Source organism: Mesoplodon densirostris, chromosome 14 (assembly GCF_025265405.1).
Source record: "Mesoplodon densirostris isolate mMesDen1 chromosome 14, mMesDen1 primary haplotype, whole genome shotgun sequence".
NCBI classification, from domain to species: Eukaryota; Metazoa; Chordata; class Mammalia; order Artiodactyla; family Ziphiidae; genus Mesoplodon; species Mesoplodon densirostris.
The window spans coordinates 35,510,808-35,538,738 of NC_082674.1; the positions used below are offsets into that span (position 1 = coordinate 35,510,808).

Here is a 27,931-nt window from a genome sequence, read left to right on the forward strand (position 1 = left end):
ATTAGCAAAGAAGGAAAAGCTAGGAAAAAGGAAGGTTAACAAAGTAAATCATACATTTGTCCAGAATAGGTGAAATCATGATCTTGAAGACACACTTGCAAAACAATATGGTCCTCCTTCTTTAATGAGGCTGTGAAGGTCCTGGGGAAGAGTAGGCTGCATGAGCAGAAGCCTCACCACTGCTTAGAGATTACAGGCTGAAGGGCACTGGTATTGATCTTCTTCAGAAATCTACCACCTCGTTTTGATTTGGTGGGCATGGATTGTACTGCATCTCTAACTCACTATGAGAATATGGACTCAAATTTCCAACACCTTAATTCTAAATGCATATATACACACATGTAAGTGTATGTTCAATCATAAATTTTAATGTAAACTACTGCCCTATAACTCTGTGCTCTAAATAAACACTTGAAAAATCAAACCTAATGACTAAATTTTCTCTCAGACTGATCAATGAATACCGCTTCCAGTATAAAAAGAACAGTTTAATTGGACTCGTAAATGTCTCACATACTTGAAAAAATCAATTATAAAACAGGAAACAACCTAAAATTGCATTTTAGAAACATGTTAGATATAAAAAATACTATATATCCTGTAATCCAAGAAGGAAAGGCATAATGTCTACGTGCTATAAACTGACTTAAACTTACAAGTAAAACCTGTCTTACCATCTACATGAAATAAAGATAATTTTTAAAGGCTTAAATAATGAATAAGGGCGAAAAAATGTCCAACAGAGTCTGGGGAGGGCAGGAGTGAGTTTCAACTACACACTGTGCAAGTGGATCAGAGGCACGTCGGGACAGGGGCATGAAGCAAACTATAAAGAGCTGGGATTTTTGAAAGCAAGCTGGCTTAAATGTTCACAGCATCTTCCCAGCAGAGAGAAAGAGAGAAGGGAGAGAAGGAGAGAAAGGGAAGAAAAGTGCTTCCTTTGAGATTTCCGGCCTGAGTTTTACATCCCCCTCCTAATCCTTTATTCCCATGCACAGCTCACTGTAGTTTGTTGAGCCACAATTTGTTCATGGGTCAGGAAAGGTTTCTGTCATGGCCGTCGGTATTTTAAAAGAACTGCATCACCCCTTGCCCACACAGGATCATGGAGAGAATCCACAGGTACCATGGAACAAACGTTCTCAACCACGGACGACTGTGCCCCTTGAGGGACATGTGGAAATGTCTGGAGACATTTTTTGTTATCACAAAAGGGAGGGTGGTTACTACAGGCATCTGTTGGGGAGATGTTACCAAATATATTACAATGCAAAGTACAGACCCCACAACAAAGAATTACCAGGCCCCAGAGGTCAACAGTGTTGAGGTTGAGAAACCCTGCCATGGAAGGACAGGGTGGAGGGGATGCAGATACACAGTACAGTTGACCCTTGAACAACATGGGTTGGAACTGTGTGGGCCCACTTATATGCAGATTTTTTTCAATAAATATACAACAATATACATGTAGAACATGGTGTGTAAGACTTGTACTGAAGTGGATAGCCTATCCTTACACAGGCATAAGGTGAGTGATATTTAACATTAAATTAATAGTGTGTTAGTTTTCTTACCGTTTTATAACTTTGCTTTCAAAGAATTACATTATCATACTATGTTATACCTTTCTCTCTAGTAATTGGAGAAACTGAGTATCAGCCTATTATCACAGGTAAGTAGTTTTAAAAAATGTAACAATGTTTCTGATACTGTATTATGAATATGTCTTTAATACTGTAGGTCATAAAGTTTTTTTTTTTTGGCTGCGTTGGGTCTTCGTTGCTGTGCGCGGGCTTTCTCTAGTTGCGACGAGCAGCGGCTACTCTTCGTTGTGGTACGCGGCTTCTCATTGTCGTGGCTTCTCTTGTTGCGGAGCATGGGCTCTAGGCGTGCAGGCTTCAGTAGTTGTGGCACGTGGGCTCAGTAGTTGTGGCTTGTGGGCTCTAGAGCGCAGGCTCAGTAGTTGTGGCACACGGGCTTAGCTGCTCCACGGCATGTGGGATCTTCCCGGGCCAGGGCTCGAACCTGTGTCCCCTGCACTGGCAGGCAGATTCTTAACTACTGTGCCACCAGGGAAGCCCCGGTCATAAAGTTTTTATAACAATTCATTCACAGTGTATAGGCTAGGCTACCATAAAGCAATCATATTGCTGCTTCTTTGTTATCAATGCATGAATCATTATACCTGTAAATAAATATTTCTTTTTCACATTATCTTTTCATTTTGAATGTCTAGTGTTAGTAATATATATAACATCTACAGTGTTTCGTATCATAGAAGACAATATTGATGTAGGTACTGACGGAAGATTCATTTGTAAACAGACTAAACTTAATGGTGTTGATAAATACAGTACAGTAATTGTAAATGCATTTTCTCTTCCTTATGATTTCTTAATAATTTTTTCTTTTTTCTAGATTACTCAAGAATAAAGTATATAGTACATCTATAAAATATGTGCTACTTGACTGTCCATGTTACCATTAGGGCTTCCAGTCAACAGCAGGCTATTAAGTAATTAAGTGGTGGCGAGTCAAAAGTTATGTGTGGATTTCCCACTGCACAACTGTCGGCACCCCAACCCCGCGTTGTTCAAGAGTCAACTGTACAGAGAAATATAAGAATGTCGTGAACAATAACATGGTTTAAAATAGAAAGACTTTTATTGTTTATAACCTTTAGGACCAGGACTGATTTTCCTTCAGGCCTCTAAGGTGGCTGTCATATTTTCTGGCTATTCGCAACCACAGTACTTTTGAACAGCCAAATGAGTCCTTAATAACTGAAATACACTGGGTGCTCTAAATGAAACCCAGGGCTATGCAACAAGTACATGTGCTCTGCGAGCTCAAAAATGCTTCCCTCAAGGAAACAATGAGGTGACCCTTTTGCCTATTAGATTGGCAGAGCCAAAAACAAACGACAAATAATGCTGTTTTCATGGGATGGAGGCCACCAAACGAATCGCATCACATGATGGGACCACACACCATCAGATATTTTATAGGAATTCTGGGAAACGACAGAAGCTTGCTAGTGTTCCCACAGCACAATGTTTTGTTTTGTTGTGTTTTTAAGAACATTCAGAATTATCTTCTGTCATTAAAAAGTCTCAAACAATAAGGCTGGGAGGGGATGGAAAGTGTTTTCCAAGATGAAAAGTGAACTCGGAAAAGTGCTAGATTAATCTATGTAGGAGGATCCTGTATTTCCCTTTCACTTTATGAACTTCAAATTTTCCCCTTCGAATGGTAAAGGACTCCTTTGTTTGGGACAGTGTGACAGTGTTTCTTTCCTGATTCATCAGGTTTCTGATGGGGTCTGGGGGAGGGGGGTGTAATTCAAAACAAAACAGGTGCAAGGAATAACAACCTGATAGGCAGGAACTCAACCCTTAAAAATCAGAACTAATCTCAGCTCTTCTAATCTTCAATATGACCTACTGGAAGGTAGAGAACACTGACTGATCAGAGGAACGTCTTTGTGAAGCATGCTAGCACATAAAGTAAAAATTGCTGAAAATCAACTTATTTCTCTCTTACGCACACACTCGCGTATCAGTAGAGATTCTTACATTACTATTTCAACACACAACATTAATTTTTCTAAAGCGCGGCTTTCTGTACCTCAAAATCCTTCACTCACCATCTGCATCAGTGGTCCCCACGTTTTTGGATCATAAACCCCTGAGGCTGGTGGTGATGGTGGCAGCAGCAGCAACACCAAGCAGTAACAACAGCAACTAATGTGCACTGAACACTTACTATATGCCTGAGTCATTATTTATTTTATTTATTTTATTTTGGGCTGTGTTGGGTCTTTGTTGCTGCTCACGGGCTTTCTCTAGTTGCGGCGAGTGGGGGGCTACTCTTTGATGCGGTGCGTGGGCTTCTCATTGTGGTGGCTTCTCTTGTTGTGGAGCTCAGGCTCTAGGGTGCGTGGGCTTCAGTAGTCGTGGCTCGCAGGCTCAGTAGTTGTGGCACATGGGCTTAGGTGATCTGCAGCATGTGGGATCTTCCCAGGCCAGGGATCGAACCCGTGTCCCCTGCACTGGCAGGCGGACTCCCAGCCACTACGCCACCAGGGAAATCCCTATACATATATTCTTTTATACCATTACTTCCCCTACTCTAATTCCAAATAGTAACAAAAGCCTGGGGATACATCCACTGACAAATCTCTGAACTCTACACACCCCTGGCTGATACTATGAGTTCAGAGCCTCACAAGACAGCAGTAGGACACTGGTGGGTGATGGTGAAAGTGCACTACAGTCAATGCTCTGAACCTGGCAGCTAAAAGCTGTCTCCCACACCCAGGGCAAGCTCTCTAGGTAACACACACCAAATAAAAGCCTTTCGATATTTATAAGGAAGGGATTAATTCATCTTCAAGAGAAGCACTTTAATTAAAAATGACTTTTGGGCCTCCCTGGTGACGCAGTGGTTAAGAGTCCGCCTGCTGATGCAGGGGATACGGGTTCGTGCTCCGGTCTGGGAGGATACCATATGCCGCGGAGCGGCTGGGCCCGTGAGCCATGGCCGCTGGGCCTGCGCATCCGGAGCCTGTGCTCCGCAACGGGAGAGGCCACAACAGTGAGAGGCCCGCATACCGCAAAAAAAAAAAAAAAAAAAATGACTTTTCTGGGCTTATATCCAGATAGAAATATATTGCCAGATAGAAATATATTGCCAACAGGTAAGATTTAACAAGGTCTACTTTTCTCTTTATTTATTTATTTATTTTTTTATTTAAGGGCCCAGTGCTTCCCAATCCTTTTCATGTTAAGGAACACACAGAATATAATCCTCCTTTGGCACTCTGGGATAAAGAGATGCTGCAGGTGACTGCCTGGAGCCTCCAGCCCCTTAAGGCCCCACTCAGACTCCCTGAGAGCTGAAGGATTCAATAAATACTTGACACATCTACAGCCATGCCCGTGGCGAAACTCTGCCTTAGCGCTTCTTGGACTGGGGACCTTCCTAACAATTTAGATTTTTCTCCTTTAACAGGAACACAGTCCTCAGAAAGAACGAGTAAATCTGGCCACTAGTGACAAGAGTGAGCCTTTCTTTATGACTCATTCCAGAAAAAAAGCACGCTGACCAGCCATCCATTTACAATTTACAACATCAGCATAATTTCATGCTTTTGTTTTTTATTTTCCATTCTGAAACTGTATTTTCTGTATAGAAAATAAACAACAGAGATAGGCCAAGCTTTGGTCGCCAAATGGAATGTGTCGAGGAATGTTCCATTTCTGGACAGCCTGAGCAAATGTTTACTTTATGTTTCACAATTCTATACTTTTAAGAAATATGAAAAAGATACTAAAATTCTTCAAGCATAAGGCGCTGTTTTATACGGTCACATTTTAAAAAGATGGAATTGATCATTCTTTTAAATTATACTTACTCACAGGTTTTGGTGCAACAATATTAGTAAGAAATAGTTTTTCTAAAAACATTCTCTTCCTTATTTAGAAAACTCCAATAGAATTTATACTTAAGGCTCCCTCCATCATTCATTTTCTATTTGTTTCCACTGCTTCTCTCTACAGCAGACAGTAAAGGGTGGTTGGTCTTAGTCCTGTTTCCTGAACAGTGATTCCTTCAGACAACGAGCTGGCCAAACTGGCCTATCTTTCTTTCTTTCCTGGTGTTCTGCTTTTCTTTTCCACAAAGGTGATACCAAGATCTACCTCTATGTTCGTCCTCATGTTGTCCCTCCCAGCCCAGCACCCCTACACCCATCCTCATAAAGACCCTAACTCAAGCCCTAACACAGAGCATATCAGGATGTTACAGACTAAAGCAGAAAGGGCCTTAGCTTCAGTCTCCGTTTATGACTGATGCGTTCATCTTTTGCCTTGTCTTCCTTTCTGTTATTCATATGCTCCCTGGTCCCAAGGGTTTAAGCGGCTCACTTGGCTTCTAACCCACGGCTTCCCTATACTGGGAGGTAAAAGCCTTAAAGGCAAACTCATGTTTTCACTGAGCCTAGAACAGGTTAGACATTCCACAGTGTGAACTGAATTCAACCTTGACCAATTTTCATGGTCCCAGCAGCTCCCAGGCCTAGGACCTACGATTCCTAAGGTTGCCCATGTTTGATAGGTTTTGTCACACCCTTAAGGATGACAGAAGGTGTGGCAACTGTGAACTTGGTTATGACCTAGGTCCCAAGAGAGGATTCCATATTTCCAGGTTAGGAGTATTAAATGGGAGACCAAAGAGAAATGACAAGAAAGAGACAAGCAGAGGGAGGGAAGGTACAATAAGTACTTTTAAAGGTCTTTTACCAGTTGTAGCTTTGCAGGGTTTCACTGGCTTCCTCTGTCCCTCTTTATAATATGGATGAACTTCTTTGTTTCTAATGTTGTAGTATCATATCAAATTAGATTTAAGGAGACTGAGTGACAAGGGATTAAAAACAAAGATGGATTCTTGATTTGGTTTCCCTAAGCATAAAAAGTCGTTATTCACATAAACTATTAGGGAGGCAGCAAGTTCTAAAGAGAAAAGGACTGCAGGCTTTAATGTCTTCTCTCCACCCCTGACAACCTCTGTGACTTTACTCAAGTCACTCTGCCAGGCTCACCTCAACTTCCTCATCAGAAACACAGAGAGAATGTGGTGTGTGTGTGTGTGTGTGTGTGTGTGTGTGTGTGTGTGTGTGTGTGTGTGTGTGTGTGTGTGTGTGTGAAAAAGAGAGAGAGAGAGAGAATAACACCTATCTTGCTGGGTTGCTGGGAGGATTAATGAAATCACATGTGCAATTCATGTGGAATACAAGAGGTGCTCAAAATGCTCATTTTAGTTATCTCATGGCAAATGTTCTAAGTGAGTGGGCCTAGGCTATCTGAAGCCCATCCCTGGCTAATATTTCACGTCAACCCAAGGACAGATGCAGCAATGCTACTCCACTCCACAGCCAGAAAAGTGGAATCTTTTTAACCCAGAATTCTCAAAGTGCAGAAATCAAGGCTCCAAATTTGGGGGGCCGGAATAAAAGAATTAAACAAAATGTTCGACAGATTCTGCTGGTAAAAAATGGAGAAAATTTAATACCAGGAAAGGGATGTGTAGAACTGTGGTGATTATTTGGATTAACTGAAGAAAAAAAGAATACCTTTGTCTAGAATGTAGAGATAAATGAAAAAGTGCTTTTTCTGCTTTAATAGCAGCTAACTTTCCTCAACTGCCCACTTCATCTGACCCAAATAAAAGAGCTTAATTAAAGAAAGAGCAGGGATCAGCTTTTACTTGTCTGTACAATAGGAAAAATAATCAAATTGGGCAGGAAATGAAAAAACTCAGAATTCAAACCTTCACTTCAAATGGTATATATTTCCTTAGGAAACAACACCAAAAGATGAGTTAAGTACCCAAGAATCAAAATAAATCTTTCCTCATGATTGTTGGCCAAACTCTTCCTCAATACAAGAGAACTTTTTGAACTCTAACTTGATTTCTTGGGAGTGATAAGTAACCTTGTAATAACATCAAGTCCCCAACATGAAGAATTTTGGCAACAAAAACAGACGTTTAATTCTACTTAAAAGACAGGGAAGCCGTGCCAGTGTGGCTCCCAAATGAGGTACCGTCCATGTCTCTTATCTAGCCTTTACTGAGATTTAATGTCATTTACCACTAGCTCTCATGAACCTGCAGGATAATCTCACCTTTTCTGATGTGCATTACTTCCATCCATTTCAACATGGCAATTATGAGCCGCTGGTTTTTAAAATGATTAAGAAACAAATCCCACATGTTCTTTCCTTTTTTGCATGTCCTATAATTTGAGTCTTTCTTCCATAGTCCCCGAAAATTCAGAGATCAGCACATTTCTCGTTTTCAAGGTATAGTATGTATAGTACTACAGAAATACTCCAAGGTTTGATATATTTATGTAAACATTTTTCAAAGAAGTCAAAATGTATAATTCAAGAAAATGTTCTGTGAAAGAATTTGTTTTCTGATTACAAAATGATTTCCTGCTTCTGAAAAAAATAACAACTTTCTATTTACTTAGCTGGCTCTGAAAGTCCCATGGAGATTACTATTCCTTTCAACCCCTAACATCTCTTTTCCAGGTGCAGGTCTTTTACTGATTTCAAAGGTAGCTTTATGCGGAAAAGGAATCTATAAGCTACAGAAGGAAAACAGAAAAAGAGCCCTCCCTGTCTTAACCCCTTATGCTTTCCCCACAAAGAACAACAGGGTGAAACAGAACTATTACAACACAGATGAGACACCCGAATAGACATGACAAAAAGATTTCCACTGGCCTTTGACTTCCTTTTTTCAACCAGGGTATAAGCCAATCTTGGTAAAGACAGGAATCTGTTTGACAAACACAAACACAATACCCAGCACCCAACACCCATATGGTTGTTGTTTTTTCCAACAAGCCCTTCATCTCCCCAACACTCAGGAACAAGAGGGAATAGTCACAACCACCCCATAGTTAGAGGGGTTTTACCTTCCCACAGTGTTTCAGATATTATGTAGCAGAAGAAGTAACTTTGAGAATATCAAAGGCAGCCCTGCGAGCAAAAGACCGTATTTTGTTGCTGGGCAGACTGGTGAAACACAAGCCAGACCTTTTAGTGGTGCGTACAGGGAATGAGTCTGGGAGGCCCATTTGTACAATTGGTGAAAGAGCCAAAGAAACAATTCCAACCTCACTAGGCTTGGCCAAGAGTGGATCTTTAATAAAGAAAATCGGATGGCTGATGCCGCCCGACAATCCGAGCCTTCCTTCTAACTCAGCTGCAGCCCCTATGAATCTCTGAAAAGCCTGTTCTGCATTACTCATTACTGCAGGCCCTTTCCCTTCAAAGAAACAGTGGAGTCTGACACAATTGTATGGGCCTCAGGGTCCCATCTTTATAACTAAGATAACAACCCCAGCCCCTCTCTTCATCACAGGGATATAGTGAGAACCAAGGGAGATGAGTGCTTAAAAGTTTGTATTAAAGAAACCACCAATGATCCATAATGCATATAATGGAGACCAGAGCATCTGGTCTGGGACCCTTGGGAGTTGCACAATCTTTTCATGAGATCTGCAAGATTAAACTATTTTCAAAATGACACTAGACATTACTTTCCTCTTTTATTCTCGGTCTCTCACAAGTATACAGTGGAGTTTGCCAGAGGCTACAAGGTGTGTGATGATGTCACCTCTCTAATGACTAATGGAATGTGTGCTTGTGAGTTCTTGTGTTTTATTTTCTGTTTTAGTTTCTAATTAAATATTGATAGACAAAAGCCACTTGGGATCCTCAAAAACTTTTAAGAGGGTAAAGAGGTCCTGAGACCAGTTTGAGACCTGCCACCCTAGAACTTTAGTCCCACCCAACCCTGCAGTTTCCAGATGGGCTGACTCTCACCCAGTCTGAGCCTTTCTATATGCTGTTCCCTCTGCAGGCAGAACTCTTTCTCTCCCTTCCCTTGGCTAACTTCTGCTCTCTTCTTAGATGTCACTTTCTCTGGGAACCTTTCCCTGACTGCTCCAGGACCAGTCAGGTGACCCTGCTATGCTCCCCTAGCATAGCATACTAGGGGATACTACAGTATGCTACATTGTAATTGCCCATTTTCTGGCCTTTTTTTTGTCCTCAACTCCTTCAACGCAAGAACTGACTTGGTCACTATTTTGATTGTGACACAGTAGTATATAGGAACCATTCAACAAATACTTGTTAAATATATAAAACAACCAAGGAAGGAAGGCAAAAAATAGGCCTATCTTACATTCTCACCTAGATGGAATTAGTTACAAAAATACCAGTTTTCATTACAGCACAGACTTATGAAAACTATGATAATAACAATAATAACTATCTATATATCTTGCTATGTACCAAGTACTATTCTAAGCACTTTATATGCATTAATTCATTTAGTCTTCACAAAATCCCTAAGAGGTATACACTACTATTATCCTTGGTTCAAAAATGAAGACAGATGCACAGGGAGTGAGTGATGAATCTGAAATTGACACCTAGACTAGTCTGGATCCAGAATCATAGGCCTTAACCACTCTACACACTGCCTCTGATGTCAGTAGTGTGGACTTCAAGCTTAGAACATATATTTGGATCTCAAGGCCATCTCTTTAATCTGCTCATAAATCAGAAACATGACCTGATATTTAAATCCCACCCCAGCCCCTGCCCCACTGTGAGTGACTACAGCAGCCATGTGAACAGCAGACCTTCTCACCAGTACCAAGTTTATAGCTAGGGGTCAAAAAGGACAGTTTCAATAAGAAGTGTATTTCTTAATCATTTGTTGTACTTGAGTCTTTTCTAGAAGAAAAGTTAAAAGCAATAAATCAATTTGTATATTGATTCGAAAGAAAAGTCTCTTTTGTATTGATAGCACAGAGAAAACAGGAAAGTAGGGTTTGATATTTCATATACTGTGGTGTTAAGCTCCCTGATGTGTATCAAGGAATGCTCACAACTTCACCCTGAACACGGAGTGGCCTAGAATGTTCTGCAGGCATACTTGATGGAAAAGACACAACTCCACCTGGTTCAGAGAGGAAGGCTAAATGGAAAAGCATGCTACAGAAAACCTAGGTTTTAATGCAAGAGATGACCTGACTGAATCACAGTGTGACACCGCATTCATGTTTATGATGAAAAAAGCACACCTAGGAAATACTTGTTCTTTCAGCAGTAGAAAAAAGCTCTACGGATAAAGTGAAAAGCTTGTATAACAAATCTTCACCTGCTAACAGTGTCTGTGTTTGACAGAAGTCAGAAAGAGTGACTACACTTACCTGGAGAAGTGTCCCATGAATATGATTTTGCCGGAAACACTGGTCAGTGCAGTCAGGGAGTTTGGCCAACAGAGTTCGGATGGTATCAGGGATTTCGTCCATCATAACAAATGGGACCAAGGCACGAGCTGCCATTTCACGGGAGCGGTAGACAGGTGAGCAACCACATCTGGGAAAAGATAAAAACACAAGACCATTCAGTACTCATTTCCACACCCATGTCTTTGTACATGCTGATGTTCGAGCTAGCTCTGGCTGGGACATCCAAGGGCTGGGGTGGTGGGAGGAGTTGCTCCCTATTCCAAATGATTGGGTTTTTTGTCATTAATTATACAGGCAACTCTGCTTTTCTCATAAACATCATTAACATCTATGATTCCATCACAGGAATAAATGCAGATAGGAATTGGGAGTAAGACAATAAACTGGTAGTTGCTCCTCAACAAACAACTATTTATTGGGCACTGAGAATGAACAAAAGCACCATGATGAGGCCATAAGAAATAAGACAGTCACTGTTGTCTCTGCGGAGCCTCTATGCTGGTTGGCAAGATAAGGAGTACATCTGAAAAGATAACTGAAAGCGGTACTGGAAAAATGACAGGCAAATGATCTTGACATGATGGCTATAGGAGGATGAAATTGTGGGTTGTAGTATTGAGAAGGACGGAAGTCAGGAAAGCAAGTGTGATTCCAGTAGGCCAAAAGAAACCAGGCAGTTGTCTCAATCAGCGACAGCTGTATAAAGCAAGGGTAGAAATGCTCGAGGTATAGTTAATTGTGTCTGGTTGAAACAGAGGCTCATGAATAGCAGTGGAACTGAAGGCTGAGAAGTGAGTCAGGCCAGACTGGGGAGTGCCATAAATGGCCCAGTACACCCTCTGAACTTAACTGTCATGAGAACAAGAGATGGACCCTCAAGTCACCAAATCCTTGCCTCTTGGGCTGACTCACACCCACAGAGCTTGGATAGAAGCCAGTTCTTAAGTGAAAGTCATGGACAATTGGTATTTTGTGATTCTACAAAGGTCACTGGAAAGGCAGGTCATCTAAGGGCCTCTTGACTTTTTTGTAAACACTTAGAACCTGAGAGTCCACAACCATTTTGTTGAAACTGTACACTTGAGAGCCTTCACAGATATAGTCTTATTTGAAAGGAGAGCCCAATATGGTAAGTCCTAGCTTAACTAAATTCTTGACTAGAACTCTCAAGACTTGATGATCTTGCATCCCATTAAAAAAATAACTCAACTTATATAAATGTCTTAGATGCCAAGACAAGAATGGGAAAGATCAGAAGATAGCAGACTCTGCAGGGGAAAGAGATGGCCTCTTGTTTTTTCCCAAAATTAATCAATAGTCCAAGAAAAAATTACTGGTAAGATCTGGGCCGTTAGACCCATGTGGCCATTCAGGCTTAGCATGTAGAGACAAAGCCCTATGACTGAAATGTTTCTAACACCTCAGAGGTATCACTGACATCTATCTTAATATAACAATAAAGTACAGATATAATTTCTGTACAAATGTAACGATGCAAGCAGAATTTTACCATGGGGAGAAGGGCAGGTAGGAGGAAATAGGGAGACAGAAGAAAGAGGTACAGGGTAAGTCAAAACATTGTGTCGTTTTTTACCCTAAGACAGGGTCCGAGGTGGGGCAATCAGCACACACTTTCAGGATGGAGAAGAACTCTCCTTACAACATGTTATGTCAGAAGACACTGAAGGCTACGGCTACAGTAGGTAGAGATTTCCCAGTGGTTTTTGACTGGGTTTTGCCAACTCACCCATTTTCTCACTTATCTTTCCTTTAAAATGATAAATGTTTGATCTGTAACTGGCAAATGCAGTCAAATGTTTGCTTTGGCCCATGGGGGCTGGGGGGTTGGGGAGTGAGAAACATTCACTTGATGGAGAAAAGAAAATACCCTGAAAAAGCTTTGAGATTTAATTAGCAAATGACCTCACTCAGCACAGTCATTTGTCGGAAGCTTCCTGGGCTGTCTGTCCCCCACCCCTTCGACATACACACTTTGTGTTATAGTGTGTTTTATGTTACCGAAAAGGCTTTTGTGTATAAATGTTTCTTTTCAAATACAAATAATTCTGACATGGTTACAGATGTTTAGTTTCTAATTAGCAGCAACTGTATACTAAAGAATGCCCCTCATTTTGCTCCTGACCTTTTGCAAATGATGATTTCCCAAAGGAATCTGGCATCTATACCGGAGAAAGAATGGAAAGTGGGAAAAGTGCCAGAATTTTCTGCTTTCAGATACCCTGTACTAGGGTACTTTCCAAATGCACACAATCAGTTTAAAAAGCAAAACAAAACCTCCCCTCAAAAAAGTAATGCAATTACAGAAAAAGAGAAGAAGCCTATTTTTAAAGTAATATTTAATTAAGTACCATTCATTCTAAAGCAATGACTAAATGTAATTTCAAACTCCTCTTATTGCAAATTGTTTAAATGGAAGGATAGAGTCTAGTCAACACACACACACACACACACACACACACACACACACACACACACAACTATCAAGCAAAAAAAAAAACATTTCCAGGTTACTGTTTTGTCAGTCTTTGGGGACAGGGAGAGGGTCTCATGAGATTTAGCTTTTCTCCAGGTGTATGTGGCGTGTAGTGTGAGGGGATATAAAGTCTTTTCAGCCCTAAGTGTAATATATTTGCAGCTAAAATCTCTCTTTCCCAAATATAGAGTCTTCTAGTTTAATTCTGCAAAGTTACCAAAATCAAGCAGAGATGTTCTTCAGGGACACAGATCTGGTGACTAAAAGGACAGATAATCAGAGCGCCTAGATTTTCATCCTGCTTTGGACACCAAGGTTTGTGACTTGGACAAGTTGCAGTAACCTCTGTGGATCTGTTGAGGTCACAGTGGTGGCAATAATCTATCCCCAGTGAGGTGGTGTCTGTAAGAACATTCCAAGAAGTAAGGTACTTTGGAAATACAAAGTTTTCATAATGCATTATGCCTGTGTTAGTACAGGATCAGCATAGTCTAGGAATGGCAGGCCTCTCTGTGGCCCCAATGAGAGAATTAAGACTGTGGTTTGAATGCTGTACCATTTAAAAAAGAAAAGACAATAAATTGATGATATGATGGCAAGGAGGATTGGGTTTTTTGGGGCTCCATTATAAAGTGATGAGGAGGATGCTGGAGCCCTCCTGAAAGAAGTGGGGGCAGCTTCTACTCTTTTAAGTGTCAATTTCCTCTGGAAAATAAAGCAAATGGATTTGGAATCTCAAAGGTCATTTCTTCTTTTACCATAGTTTGAAAAGCATTTCCTCTGTATCCCTAGCTGTGCTCTAGGCCTAAATACTAGATCGTTCACAGGATCTGCAAGACATACAGACACTGGTGTCCTTAAACCTGTGGCCCTCTCACTCCAATAAACCCTTTCCACGTCGTTTTAATCATATATTTATCAACTGCCTGCTGGGTTCTTGGCACTGTGTAACATGAAAAATGACACATGTGTAATAGTAATACTTGCATCCTACATTGTACAGCCCTTGGCAGTTTATAAAATGCCTGCACATCTGTTATCTCTTGACTATACAGCATTCCTGTAGGACGTGAGGGCATTATAAACGTCAGTTAACAAATGAAAAGTAAAATGCAGTTCAGAAAGGCTAAGTGGACCCTCCACAACGTGTGTAAGCAGCAGTGGCCAGGCCAGAACTACCATCCATGGCTCCGCGCGGAGCTCATGGGCTATTCCAAGCTGTAGCTCACACCTGGATATCAGGGGAGCATAAAAATATCTCCCAGCTAATGAAAACGTAAGCTTGAATTTACAAGTATGTGGGAAAAATCTCTAAATTAGTGTTGTTGTGTTTTAACATTTGTAGGATCGCGAAAACATTTCAGAATCTAACATAAACCATGGACTCTCTCACAAGAGCAGCAGATTTATGAACATACACATATAATTTCCCATGCAATTTTAGGAGGTTCGTGATGCACATTCAAACCCCCTGGGCCTGTGTTTCCAGACCCAGGTCAAGAATCTCCAGTTGCTCCTTTGCACACAGTGTGACGGGCAGGTAAGCACTCTGCTTTAGAGAGGTGGCAATGGAGAGCAGGATGCTGCCACAGGGAACCATCAGTTTAGAGTGGCAGCCAGCCAGACAACCTCATGATCACAAGGCCATAGTACCCATGGAGACATACAAGGGTGTGCAGGGCACAGAAAAGGGAACAGGAGGAGATAAAGGACCTTCAAGTGACGGCGATGTACACCTTTGGACTTCAGGAACCCTGGCAGACCCTGGAAATTTTAGAATATAGTATTCTGAGCAGGGAAAGACCCCTCTTCTGAGATCATCTTTCACAGCGTGGTGTCTAAGCTTTTTTTCCAGGTGGTTCCCTCTTATATTTACCCTCAGAATCTGTTCCAGTGAAAGATTTCACAGGTAAGTGGCTGGACATCACTCATACCTGTAGGTTAGGCATGGAGACACCCACTGAGTGCCTAGCAAAAACACACACTGAGTTAGGAACCTGAGAGAAATGTCACTGCCCAGGCCACAGGGAATCTAGAGTCTAGTAGGAAATACAGGCCAATCAGCCAATGCTTTTCGGGAACATGAGAAGTAAATGTAGGCTGTTGTATAAGAACTGAGGTGGGACACCCAGAGAGGAGGGTGGGTGGTCTGGGAGATCGTGGTCCAGGTGTGACTAAGTGGGGTCAGGCAGAAGGAACATTTGGGTTTGCCAAGAAAGAGGTGCCCTCCCCTGTGCCTTTCCGTCCATGAACCCACACTGCCCCCCAGGGCATGCAGTCAAAAGCAAGGGAATTGAGGTTTATTAAGTGACTACTGTGTCCCAGGACTGGCTACGTACTTCAGACACACTATTTTATTTACTTCGCTAAATCCTCATTATAAGGTCTCCAGCATCCCTATTTTAAGATGAGGAAAGTGAGGTTTCCCAATATACTTTAGGTCATAAAATTAGCAAGTGGCAGATCCTGTATTCTAATTAGGGTTTGTCCACCTGAAAAATTTAGTCTAAGACTTTACAATGCAGTTGCCTCAAAATCCTCAGCCTTGAAAACGCCAAATATTTCCAAAGTAACCTGTTCTACCTAATCATCACATTGAGGTATGAATGATTTATGGAACCAACCAGTTCCTAATTGGTAAAACATGAAGCAGAACAATAAAGATGATGCTGATAGTAACTAACATTTACTAAGCATCTACAGAGGGCCAGACCTAGTGTTAAAAGCTTTGCATGTATTACATCATTTAATCCTCACAACAAGACAGAATGGCTGAGAGAACATGATTAGGCAATGTGGGAGAGGTAGTTTTGAACCGAGGGAATCTGTAAAGCCTGGTGGCCTTGAGTGAGCCCCCCATTTTATGAGAACCAGAGTGAGAGTCTTCAGAAAAGTCTCAGAATGACTTCAGGACCCAGCCAATGTCCCCTTCCACTCTCCTTCATTGACATGATGAATGTTCCCCCAGTTCCTCGGCCTCCTCAGACCCAGATCCAGTCCTGATCCTCACTTTCCAGAAATCAAGCTGTACCCTGTACAAAACAGAAGCCCCCAAACTTCTGCTGCTGATGAAAATACTCATCCACTTTCTCTAGATGCCCCTACTTGACAAAGGAGTTAGCATCTCAGGAGCTGAGCCGAGTTTGAAGAAGCTATGTCTCACCTACCTCCAAGTTCCTCACTAAATTTACTCAAGAATGCCTGCCATTATGGTCTGTTTCTCATGCAGCACTGGCCAGCTGCTCTTGGAAAATAGTCGTCTACTGACAATCTTAAAAGCTGAGACAACCCTACCTTGCAGGATATCTCTGAAGGCTAGGAAGGAAGGAGTAGGCTGAGGCTACAGGTTACACTATATATACATATATTAAAAACTTTCTATATATGCTTTGTCAAGCCAACTATTGCTTCATCCTTACTGCCTTTGCACACTGCAGTTCACACTTGTTGGAATGAATGGCCTTTTCACCCTTGTACACTTGGGGAACTCTTCTTCATCCTCTGAATTCTGCTCAGGTATCACTTCTTTTAAAAAACCTTACTGCATTTCCTCCGGTCAGAGTCAATCCTTTTCTCACCCGTGCCCTGTCACTGCAATGGCATGCTTACAGCTGTCAGGGTTGGGGGTCACATCCCATTTGCATTCCCCACAGGAGCCCTCAGGTATCATGTTGGCCAGATCAAAACAATCTTTAAAAAAAAAATTTTTTTTTTTACTGAAGTATAGTTGATTCACAATGTTGTGTTAGTTTCTAGTATACAGCAAAGTGATTCAGTTATATATAGATATAATTTTTATGTTTTTTTCATATTCTTTTTTAAATTAATTTTTCTTGGAGTATAGTTGCTTCACAATGTTGTGTTAGTTTCTACTGTACAGCAAAATGAATCAGCTACACATATATATATATCCCCTCTTTTTCATATTCTTTTCCATTATGTTTATTACAGCATATTGAATATAGTTCCCTGTGCTATACAGTAGGACCTTGTTGTTTATCTATTTTATATATAGTAGTTTGTATCCGCTAATTCCAAACTCCTAATTTATCCCTCTGCGACCCCCTTTCCCCTTTGGTAACCGTAAGTTTGTTTTCTATTAGACCAAAATGATCTTGAGAACAGACACAGGGTCTTTATAGTTCTGAATAATATAGCACAAAAGACAGGAGTTAAGAACCTGCTCTGGAATCCAGCAAACCTAAGTTTAAGTCCAAGTCCTAAAGCTTACTAGGGGGTGACCTTGGACAGGTCAGTGAACCTTCTAAGTTTTTATCATCTGTAAAACAGGGAAAAGCAACTACCTCACAGGCTGTTGTGAAGCTTAAATGAGATAATGCATATAAAACACAACGCCTATAAGTTAATGACCAATAAATGGTAGCTATTATTGAACCTAGTAGGTGGAATAACTTTCAAACTGAAAAGCGTGATCCACACGTACAAACTCTCTAGGGTTCTCTATCTCAACAACTGGCTGAGGACACAGAGCCTTGCTGTATCCAACAGGCTTCAGTGCTCACAAAGGCCTGCCCCTCCCCCTCCCCACCAAAGGAGCTGGAAAGGAGAGAAGGAATATTGAGTTTGGGGCGAGCTGACTTGTTTATGTGAGGCCCACTGACTTTATTCCTCAGGTCCAGGGCCCAGATTTTACTTTCTGTCAGTTCTAATGCTGTTTCTAATGCCGTTTCACCAAAGGTTTCTTTTTCCTTTTTATTGTGTGTGGTTCCTGGTTTCAATCTTGCCTCGGAAACATGTACACGTGTGGTACATGTGTATGCATAAAAGAAAGAAACCACAAAAAAAATAAGGCTGTACCAGTGAATTTGAAAAAACAGTTCAGCGTGTCCTGTCACTATGACGTATGCTTTTGTCGTAAGTGTTATTCCTTAAGCCGTTCTTACACATTCTCAGGTGAGTTCAGTGCAGCCACGGTTGCCAGATTCTCTACTTGTCTTTCCTCTGCCGGTTTTCAGTTCATCAAAGGACCTACCACCACCTGAACTACTTGTTCCTTTTCCTGCAACTCAAACCGCTAGCACTTAGAAGTTGCATTTACTGTAATCTTGCCCTCTGCACAGCTCATGGATTTCTTTATTCAAATATATTTCTTGGAAGGGTAATGGGTTCAGGACTTTTGAAGTTTGCTTTAAAAAAGAATCCTTGGTTTGGATAGTGAAGGAGAAATAAGAGCAGTAGACAGTAGCTAAGCTAAAAATCGCACATTTCCAGCCTTCACGGCAAAAATATACATATGTATCTGCAGGTAGAGTGTTTAGTTTAAATATCTACTGGCAGTGCAGAGCTGTAATCGCTCTTTACAAATTAATGCTAATCAACATGTTAAGACCTTTAAAAAATATTTTTATGAAGAAATGCTGAAAATAATTAACAAGCCAAAACAGAACATCTGAGAACGGCAATGTGTAACCCCCTGGGACATCCCGACCAAAGTCTAAGCTGTAGAAGGTGCATCCTTTTAAGGTCACCTCCACTCTGCCTCCAAGTTACCAAGGTTTTCCCCAGGTCGACTAGCCACAGGCTGTTAATCCCAAAGGGGTGAAAATGGCAGCTGCCAGGAGTTGGGAATATCGACCTCCAGCACTTTGACATCCCTCCACTTGTCCCTGTAAGAACTGGGCACAGCACTCGGCCACATATGTGGCAAGGACACAGGGTCTTGGAGGCAATGGCAATGGCTAGTTGCATTCATACCATTCCTTTAGGTGTTAGGAGGGAATTTTCCTACAGGGACAGGGGGGAAGGTATCCAGTATGGTGCTTACTTTAAAGAGATCTTTGAATAATGTTCTTTAATTATTTAGAATTACAAACGTGTTTTAAATAAATGAAAGGATGCTTTCTGAACGCTAATCCCTGGTTACTTGCTGATATCAAATCATAGAGTTTTGAAAAAACATAAGAGTATGAAAATTATATTTCATCTGAAATTTCATTTCATGCTTTCATTATTTTGTGACTAGACAATAACAGATACAATTTGAAACTGAATTTTTCAGATTCCAACCAAATTGTCCAGACAGCTGGAAAGAAGGTTTTTTTCCTCTGGAGCACTGAAATGAAGTTATACCTTAATAATGATTCTTTCCTGACTCGGAAAAACATGGAAAAGACTTTATAGCAACATAAATACAAAGACGTTGGAGGCCCTAAAGATTAAAAAGGAATCATTACTTTCAGTCTTTACCCAAAATAAAATGGAGTAATATAAAGTGGAAAAAAAAATCTAACATAAACGGTATAAAACTCTCCCACATAATGAAAATAACCACTAGACTTAGTTTGAAATTTTGGCATGATCTTCCCTCCCGGTCCATCTGTGGGTTTTCCTCTCTGACCTTGGATCAACAAGCCACATACTACTGGCCTCCTCACAGACAGCTGGAAAAGCGTTCTGGATCTGCCCTCAGGGCTCTCAAGCTGGGATAAGCTGTGTGCAGGGCAGGAGCTGAGGGGTGCAACTCGTGCAGACCAGGGAAAGAGCTGCACATTCCTCTCAATAGCAAAACCCTCCTGTTGTTTCTGCCCCTGCTCCACTAAAGACCAAGAGACGAACACACACAGACAGCCACTGAGTCTTTAAGGGGGTTGATCGTAACACCTTGGCCTCCGCATGTCTTCTCCTTTCCTTGCAGGTAGTGGGTGGGTTGGAGAAAACAGTCCTGAATGTGCTGAGTCTCCTTGTGGTGAAGGTCACTGCTCAAAGGCCAAGTTCTCTAAGTGACTTCATACAGTTGAAATGCACCCCATTAACCTTTAGGGCATGCGGTTCCATATTCACAGTGAGTGGGTTTCAGTTCATAAACCCAGGACTGGGTGGTCAGTTTAAGAAACGACACAAAGGTATAGAGAAAATTTACTCTCTTCTTTTTAAGCTATGTATATTTAGGGGGAAGGTTTGAAAAGGAATGCTTTTGGTCCCGTTTTTAAGAGTTTTTTTGTTTTCTGTTTGTTCTTTAGCTTTCAAATGTTCCAGAACCTGCCACAACTCTCTATCGCCACATTAAATGCAAATTTCTCATTCTGGCATTCAAAGCACCCTAAACCTAGCCCAATACTGGGTGGACAAATCATAGGTGCTGAGTACATCTTTCCTGGAACAATAGAACTTGACTTTTCAGGTGACTCTTTCTGAAAAGATATTAAATTCTTATAAAATCTAAGCATCCTGTGAGTCAAGTGAGTGCGTAACATTTTTAAATAAACACTTTCAAATGCGAACAATTTTAGGAACTTCCCTTTTGACAAGAATCTGTTACATTTCTGAGAGATTCCAATACTCATGCTAAAACTCAAGGAGGGGAAAGGGAAAGGTGGGAACATTTACTGAGTGTCTGCCAGATGTCGGGCAATGTGCTAGGTACTTTCAGATATTTTATCTCACTTTCAGTACTCACATAAACCCTCTGAAATAAGTATATAAAATTATATACACATATGTCAGTTTTTGCTCTAGATGGTCTAGTGGGAACATATATAGAATGATGAGTTCCCAAATAAAATGTACCCACAATCAAATAAAGTGCACTGTGCCAATTTCTTTCTGTTGTGGTAATGGATGTGCAATTTATCCCATTAATCCCAATGGTTAGAATTCATTTCTGCAGATCCCATACACAGTGAACTGGTGGCCTAAATGTATTTCCTACTGCTCCGACTAGTGCTTAATAAAATAAAACCAAAAGCTGTATAATGCACTATCTTTAAGGAAGGCAAATTAGTCACCAGGCAATAGTCGTCCACGAAATTGTAGTCTTTGTAGCTCAGCCAGCAGCCAAAGGTTTCTGAGGAGCCCTGTATTAGACTGGGACAGGCTCGCCAAGGGCTGCGGCAGTGTCCTCTGCTGTCCTCTAACAATACTGACCACCTCGGGTCAAATCACATCTACAGTCTTTTGAAGTAGAGTATTTATCTAGAGACAAGTTCAAAATGTCCAAGAATAAGAATCTTTAACCTTTTTAAAGACAACAGACACAGGTCAGCACATTGGCAGGATCTTCATGGGCTTAGGAAAAAATAATACACATCGTTATCAGCTTTAAGTGACTATTTTGGTGGAGTGAAACCTACTGCTAAGCAGAAACTCTTACATGGTCCCTTTGATGCCTCTTTAGCCAGACTACTTTTAAAACATCCTCAAATTAAAATATTAGTATCTAAATGTGGCCATAGGCAAGTTACATAATGTCCTTTCACATCCTCATCTGTAAAAGGAGATTAGAATAAGTGATCTTGAAAGTCCTCTTCAATAACAAAATCCTATAATTCAATGGACGTTTAAATATTTCAGGCAGATAGCTATATTTTTTATTTTAAAATATCTTTATGACCTCTCTTGACTTGCTCCATTGCTTAATCTCATAACAATACTGATGCTGATAATAGAACTTTTACGTTTAATACAAACCACACTCAATCTTTCTACAGTCGGGAGCCCATTTTCTCTAGTTTGAGCCTCTCCAGAGCTGGAGAACAAATGACCAGTGTTTTCTATACACAGGAAACCCCTTCACTGACTATAATGGAATCCTGTCATTAAATCACCCCTTACTCTTCCCTTCCGTGGGCTAAAACAGCCCAACTCCTTTAATCAGGTAGAACCTCTTCTCTAGAATCCAGTTAATTACTTTGCCTCTACAGAGAGCTGAATGAATCTTCCCAGTACTATCAGCTAAAACAGTGATTTGTGCTACTGCTAGATGAGAGAAATTTGAGCATTTCTTTTAATTTGATTACTCTCCAGACATGGCAATTTATTTTTGCTAAAGTTAATTAATACCCCTGAATGACCCTCCTCAGGTTTCACAGCAACACTTCAAGCTAAAATCAGAAAGAATAAATTTTTTAAACCCATGAAGTACATGGAAAGTTTTGAAAAATTCCAAGAAATTGCACTTTTTTGGCCTGAAAAAATAACACAAAAGAGCAAAGAATACTGAGATATTAGTAACAAACCCACCCCAGGGAAGATTCTTATCTCAAATGAAGACTGCAATTAGGTAGATTAAGTCATACATCAGCATCCCTACAGCATCCAAACAGACAGACCACTGCCTTCAGGGAAAGTTTTACATCCTCCTTTGGTTGCCCCAGTGCCCACATTCGTGTCACAGTCAAAAAGTACTTCCTTAAGTATAATTACACTTTTCTTACTGCAACTTAATTTTGTTTTTGTGGTTCTACATGCCAGGGAAATAAATGAACTTTTGCCTAAAAGAACAGTCTTTTGACTTGTGTCCAGAATATATTCTGAATAAGAAGAAAACAAATAACCCAACAAAAAACTGGGCCAAACTTTGAACCAAGACTTCAGCAAAGAAGATATATGGATGGCAAAGAAACACATGTAAAGATGCTCAATCTCCTTAGTCATTAGGGACGTTCAAATTGAAACCACAGTGATATACTGCTACATACTCACTAGAAAGACTAAAATTAAAAAGACCAAGCACACCAAGTGTTGACTAGCATACGGAACCACTGGGACTCTCATCCTCTGCTGGGGGAAATGTAAAATGGTACAATCACTTTGGAAAATAATTTGTCAGTTTCTTAAATAGTTAAATGTACACCCTTTTCTACAACCCACCCATTCCACTCCTAGACGTTTATCCTAGAGAAACGAAAGCATATGTCCATACAAAAACTTGTACATGAATATTTCTGGCACCTTTATTTGTAATAGTCAAAACTAGACACAGCACAAATGTCCACCAACAGGTGAGAGTGTAAGTAAATAGTGGTATCTGTACAATGGGATACTATTCTGCAATAGAAAGGAACAAACTACTGATATGTGTAATCACATGGCTTAATCTCAAGATTATTATGCTGAGTGAAAAAGTCAGGCAAAATAAAATGCATAATGTATGATTCCATTTATATGAATTCTAGAAAATGCAAATTAATCTATAGTGCTAGAACAGCTGTTGCCAGGTGATGGGGGCGGGGCTGTTGGAGAAGGTTATAAACGGGCACAAGGAAACTTTTGTGGGTGATAGATATGTTTACTATCTTGACACTGGGGGTGGTTTTATGGGTGTATAAACTTAGCAAATGGTACACCTTAAACATGTGCAGTTTATATCAATTACACTGCAATAATGCTGTTTTTTAAGAATAACATTTCACATACATTAGAAAAGTTAAGTTATACATCCTGTCTTGTTCTCCCTTCTCAACCTCCAATCGCATCTCCAAAATATCCGAAATCTTCTTTCCTCATATTAAACAAGCCCAGCTATTTCCTTTGAACTTTTATGACCAGAATGAACCTTTCCTTGTGCTTTCTTAAAGAATCAAATCAATAAACACTGAAATCCTAACAATCGCATAAGAATTAAAAAACAGAAACTTTTTCAGGACAGTGTTCCAAATCTTCCACATGCTCTTCTAGGACAGGCTCAGAGACAGTATGTGACTTGACCAAGCTCACAAAAGAAGTGAATGGATAAGCCGGGATTCAAAGTCAGGTCTGTCTGACTCCAGAGCCCGTGGTAGCTGCAAAACCCAGCATGCCCCAACTATAAGACATTTTTACCACCACAGGGTGGAACGACAATAACAAATACTAAAAGAAATTCAATTTTATAACTCTTACCTATACTTGACAACTCACACCATTCAACCAAGCAATGCCAAATCTGTTGGGCCCGCTTTAATAAACTCTGCATTTAGCAGTAGAATTTTTCAAGAGGTTATTAAGGTAAAACAGATTTATCCTCCATCTTGAGTAGATTGAACCTGCTCCTAATATCTTTTATTTTTGCTTATTTTCATAATTTGCTTATTCCATAGTGAACAGGTAATTTTCAACTCATCCCAGTTTGAATCATGCTGAATTCTGAACAAACAGAAACCAATTAGTGCACTATTATTTAACATAGTCCCAGTGAATGCACAATGGAGACTGCTGTGCAAAGTTTGAAGATGAAACAAAACAGATTACACTCACACATACCCACAAACCCTACCACTAATTAAAAAAATTCTAGTGTTACAAGTATACAATTTCAGCTGTGGTATTATCTTTGTTCAGAAGTAAGGTACATTACTATATGGTTGAAGCCTTCCAGCATTTAATTAGGTTACTAATTATAAGTAGAATCACATTACCTTTAAGTCTTTCCTTGGGTTGTGACTAAGGCTTAATACACTAATTTCATGGTAACTGTATTTTAAGATGGGGAACATGTCAATAAAGAATTCTGGTCACATCCTCCAATATGTCCATGTGACTGAAGGTTTGGGCTGTGATACAATTTGATACATTTACTAGGAGGAAAATCACTGCTAATTCCCACTGCTACTGGTGTGGCCAAGAGATATTTTATACTGCATTTTAAGCATAAGTAACGTTCAAGAGAATCTTCACAGAGGGCATATACATGAATATAAAAATAAATAAAATCATTAAGTGACATTCTTTATTCCCATTTAAATTCAATTAATAAATTTAGCATCAATTCAGTATCACATTACTCCCCAACTTCCTTCCTTGCCCATCAATAAAAAAAAGTCAGGGCTTCCCTGGTGGCGCAGTGGTTGGGAGTCCGCCTGCCGATGCAGGGGACACGGGTTCGTGCCCCGGTCCGGGAAGGTCTCACGTGCTGTGGAGCAGCTGGGCCCGTAAGCCGTGGCCGCTGAGCCTGCGTGTCCAGAGCCTGTGCTCCGTGGCGGGAGAGGCCACAGCGGTGAGAGGCCCGCGTACCCCCCCCAAAAAAATAATAATAAAAAAATAAAAAATAAAAAAAGTCAGTGCAAATTGTACGAGTCATTCTTCAATCATGCCAAGGACATAACCTTTAACCTAAGATTAAAAATAAAGTGCTATGAGACTTCCCTAGTGGTCCAGTGGTTAAGACTCCATGCTCCCAATGCAGGGGACCCAGGTTCGATCCCTGGTCAGGGAACTAGATCCCACATGCCGTAATTAAGACCCTGCACAGCCAAATAAATAAATAAATTTTTTTTTTCTGAAGTGCTATATGTGAAATTCAATACTGTTTAACTTCTGGGTGCTAACATCTAATACAAACAACATTTCAAAGGAAAATGAAACAATCTGGATCACTTCCATTCATTTTTATGATTTCATTGGTAGATTTCTATGGCTTTGGCTTGGATCCTTGATAAACTGGAATGTGGAATCATTTAGTTTATAATCTGTATCACCAGTTCGTACAAGGCACAGAAAAGTTCTCCACTCCCTCACATACTTCAAAGTATTTCATTTATTATTCAAATGATTGTTCTGACAAAACCATTAGTCAAGAAGAAAGCAAAGAAATCTTATTTTTTAAAGTGGAAATTTTAAAGATGCAGTTTTCACAACAGACTGCTTTATCTACTCATGCTATTCTGGCAAAATCTTTATTTCCTAAAAGAAAACTTTTTTTTTTTTTTTTTTCCAGTACGCGGGCCTCTCACTGTTGTGGCCTCTCCCGTTGCAGAGCACAGGCTCTGGACGTGCAGGCTCAGCGGCCATGGCTCACGGGCCCAGCCGCTCCGCGGCATGTGGGATCTTCCCGGACCCGGGCACGAACCCGTGTCCCCTGCATCGGCAGGCGGACTCTCAACCACTGCGCCACCAGGGAAGCCCAAAACTTTTATCTTTTTTAATTAAAATTTTTCTTATGTATTAGAAGGTCAGGGCATGTTTTCACTGATTTCACTCAAAGTGAGTGTTTATATTTTAAATTTACCTTAGCTTCTTCTTCCTAAATTCCTATAGGCTCTCGCCTTTTCTAAGGAAAATACTAAAATTGAGAAAGGTATTGCTGAAACCATGGTGAATGTTTCACAACTACCTTGAAATGATGGTAAGAATATGCACGCCCATGCTCTCGCTCTCTCTCTCTCTCTCACACACACACACACACATACACACACACACACACACACACACACACACACACACGGGAAAAAAGAAGTACCTCTTAGTCAGAGTTCTGAGTTTAGGGCTTTTGGGTTAACAAGAAATAAAGTTTCTTGATTTGCAGTAGAGCTATTTTCATACTTTCTTTTTCTACACTGACATCACATTGCAGCTGTATCACCAGGTAGCATGTTTGCAAGGTATGAGAAGTTTCTTGGCTTAGCAGGAAAAAAAAAAAAGCAACAGTCTAGTCCTCAAAAAGAACCCCCATGACCAGTGAGGCTGAAAAAGCTGGCTGAATCACTGGTCAAGAGTCAGTCTTATAGCAAAAATCGGTTGGGCTGAGAACAGAACCTAACAGGAAAACATAAGGTCACACTTGAGTCTGATTTGGTGAAGAAACATGTGCTTGGCCACTCAAGGGCTGCAGATATACAGATGAGGTTAACTTCCATGACTACTACTAGTCATGGAGCATTTCAATGCCACTACTTGAGAATCAGAGCAATAGATGCTACTACTATTTCAGCCATCAAGAGACCCCATTCCCCTCTTCTGTTACATTTGTGGAAGGAGAGTGGCTATAGTGGTTTAGAATCAATCATTTTCAAGACACGGCTCTTTTCCAATCCCAGACTTGCCAATATGTCCCTATGAAGGAGGCAAAATTTGTCTCTTTGTCTTGTGTTCATTAAGGTTCTCTGTGCTCTCAGTCTCACAGTTCTTAAAAGGAAGCATGATACCTCACACGCAACAGTGATCAAGTTCAATATAAGGCAGATGATGTAGCCCAACCCTATGGTATTTCCAACTGTGTCCAAAGTACTTGGAGCTGCCAGAAAGCAAGTATCATTCATTCATTCACTCATTTATATTGTGGTAAAATATACATAACATAAAACTTACACTTTTTTTCTTTTTTTTAAGGTAAGAAGTGGATTTATTTAGAGATACACATTCTTTGGACAGAATGTGGTCCATCTCAAAAGGTGAGAATGGCCTTGGGAGAAACACACTCCAGAGTGTGGGCCAGCTCAGAAGGTGAGAGGCCCCAAAATAGGGGGTGGTTCAAAACTTAACACATTCTGAAGTGGCATTTAGCTCATTCACCAAGCAGTGTTAGAGCATTTTAGACTCTGGCCTCAGTGTCTTGATATCCAGGTATTCACTGGTTAATACTCATGGCTTCACAGAGATAAATGTCATTCTATTTTCAGGTAACCTTTCGGATAAGTATACAAAATCAGAGTTCATTCAACACACTAGGGTTTGTGTGCTGGAGGTGAGGCAAGAACCACCCAAACCAAGCATTTGGCCATTTCCTTCCAGGTGGAAGGCAGAAACTCTGATATTCTCTTCTTTGCCATTAAGCCTTTCAGAAAATAAGGAACCTACTATTCCCTGACCTTTGGGATTTTTGCAACATCAGCCTGCCGTTGAGAACACAGACAAGAAACTGTCCAGGGAAAACACACCGCCAAATGAACAGGATATAAACAAAGTTGTAACTAGGTAATTAATGGTAGGGACTCGACTTCCCTCACTCTGCTTCTCTGATAACAATCTGGTATTTTATCAGCAGGTCTTTTATCTGGAAGGATTCACTGTATTCTGCTGCCTGGAACTATTCTGGGAGGGGACAAAGACAAGCTTTCATCTTGGAACGGAAATGGAACCACATCTAGAAGGAGGAAGAG

General features: G+C 40.6%; 1 protein-coding gene across 4 annotated transcripts in view; it reads right to left on the reverse strand.

Annotated features, from left to right (window-relative positions):
• Nucleotides 1–27,931, reverse strand: part of THADA (THADA armadillo repeat containing) — a 312,101-nt gene that overhangs the window by 129,372 nt on the left and 154,798 nt on the right. For all 4 annotated transcript variants that reach the window (XM_060116779.1, XM_060116777.1, XM_060116778.1 and 1 more), the window contains exon 29: nt 10,802–10,970. In XM_060116779.1, the coding sequence (XP_059972762.1) occupies nt 10,802–10,970 (169 nt within the window). The remainder of the gene's footprint in view (nt 1–10,801; nt 10,971–27,931) is intronic.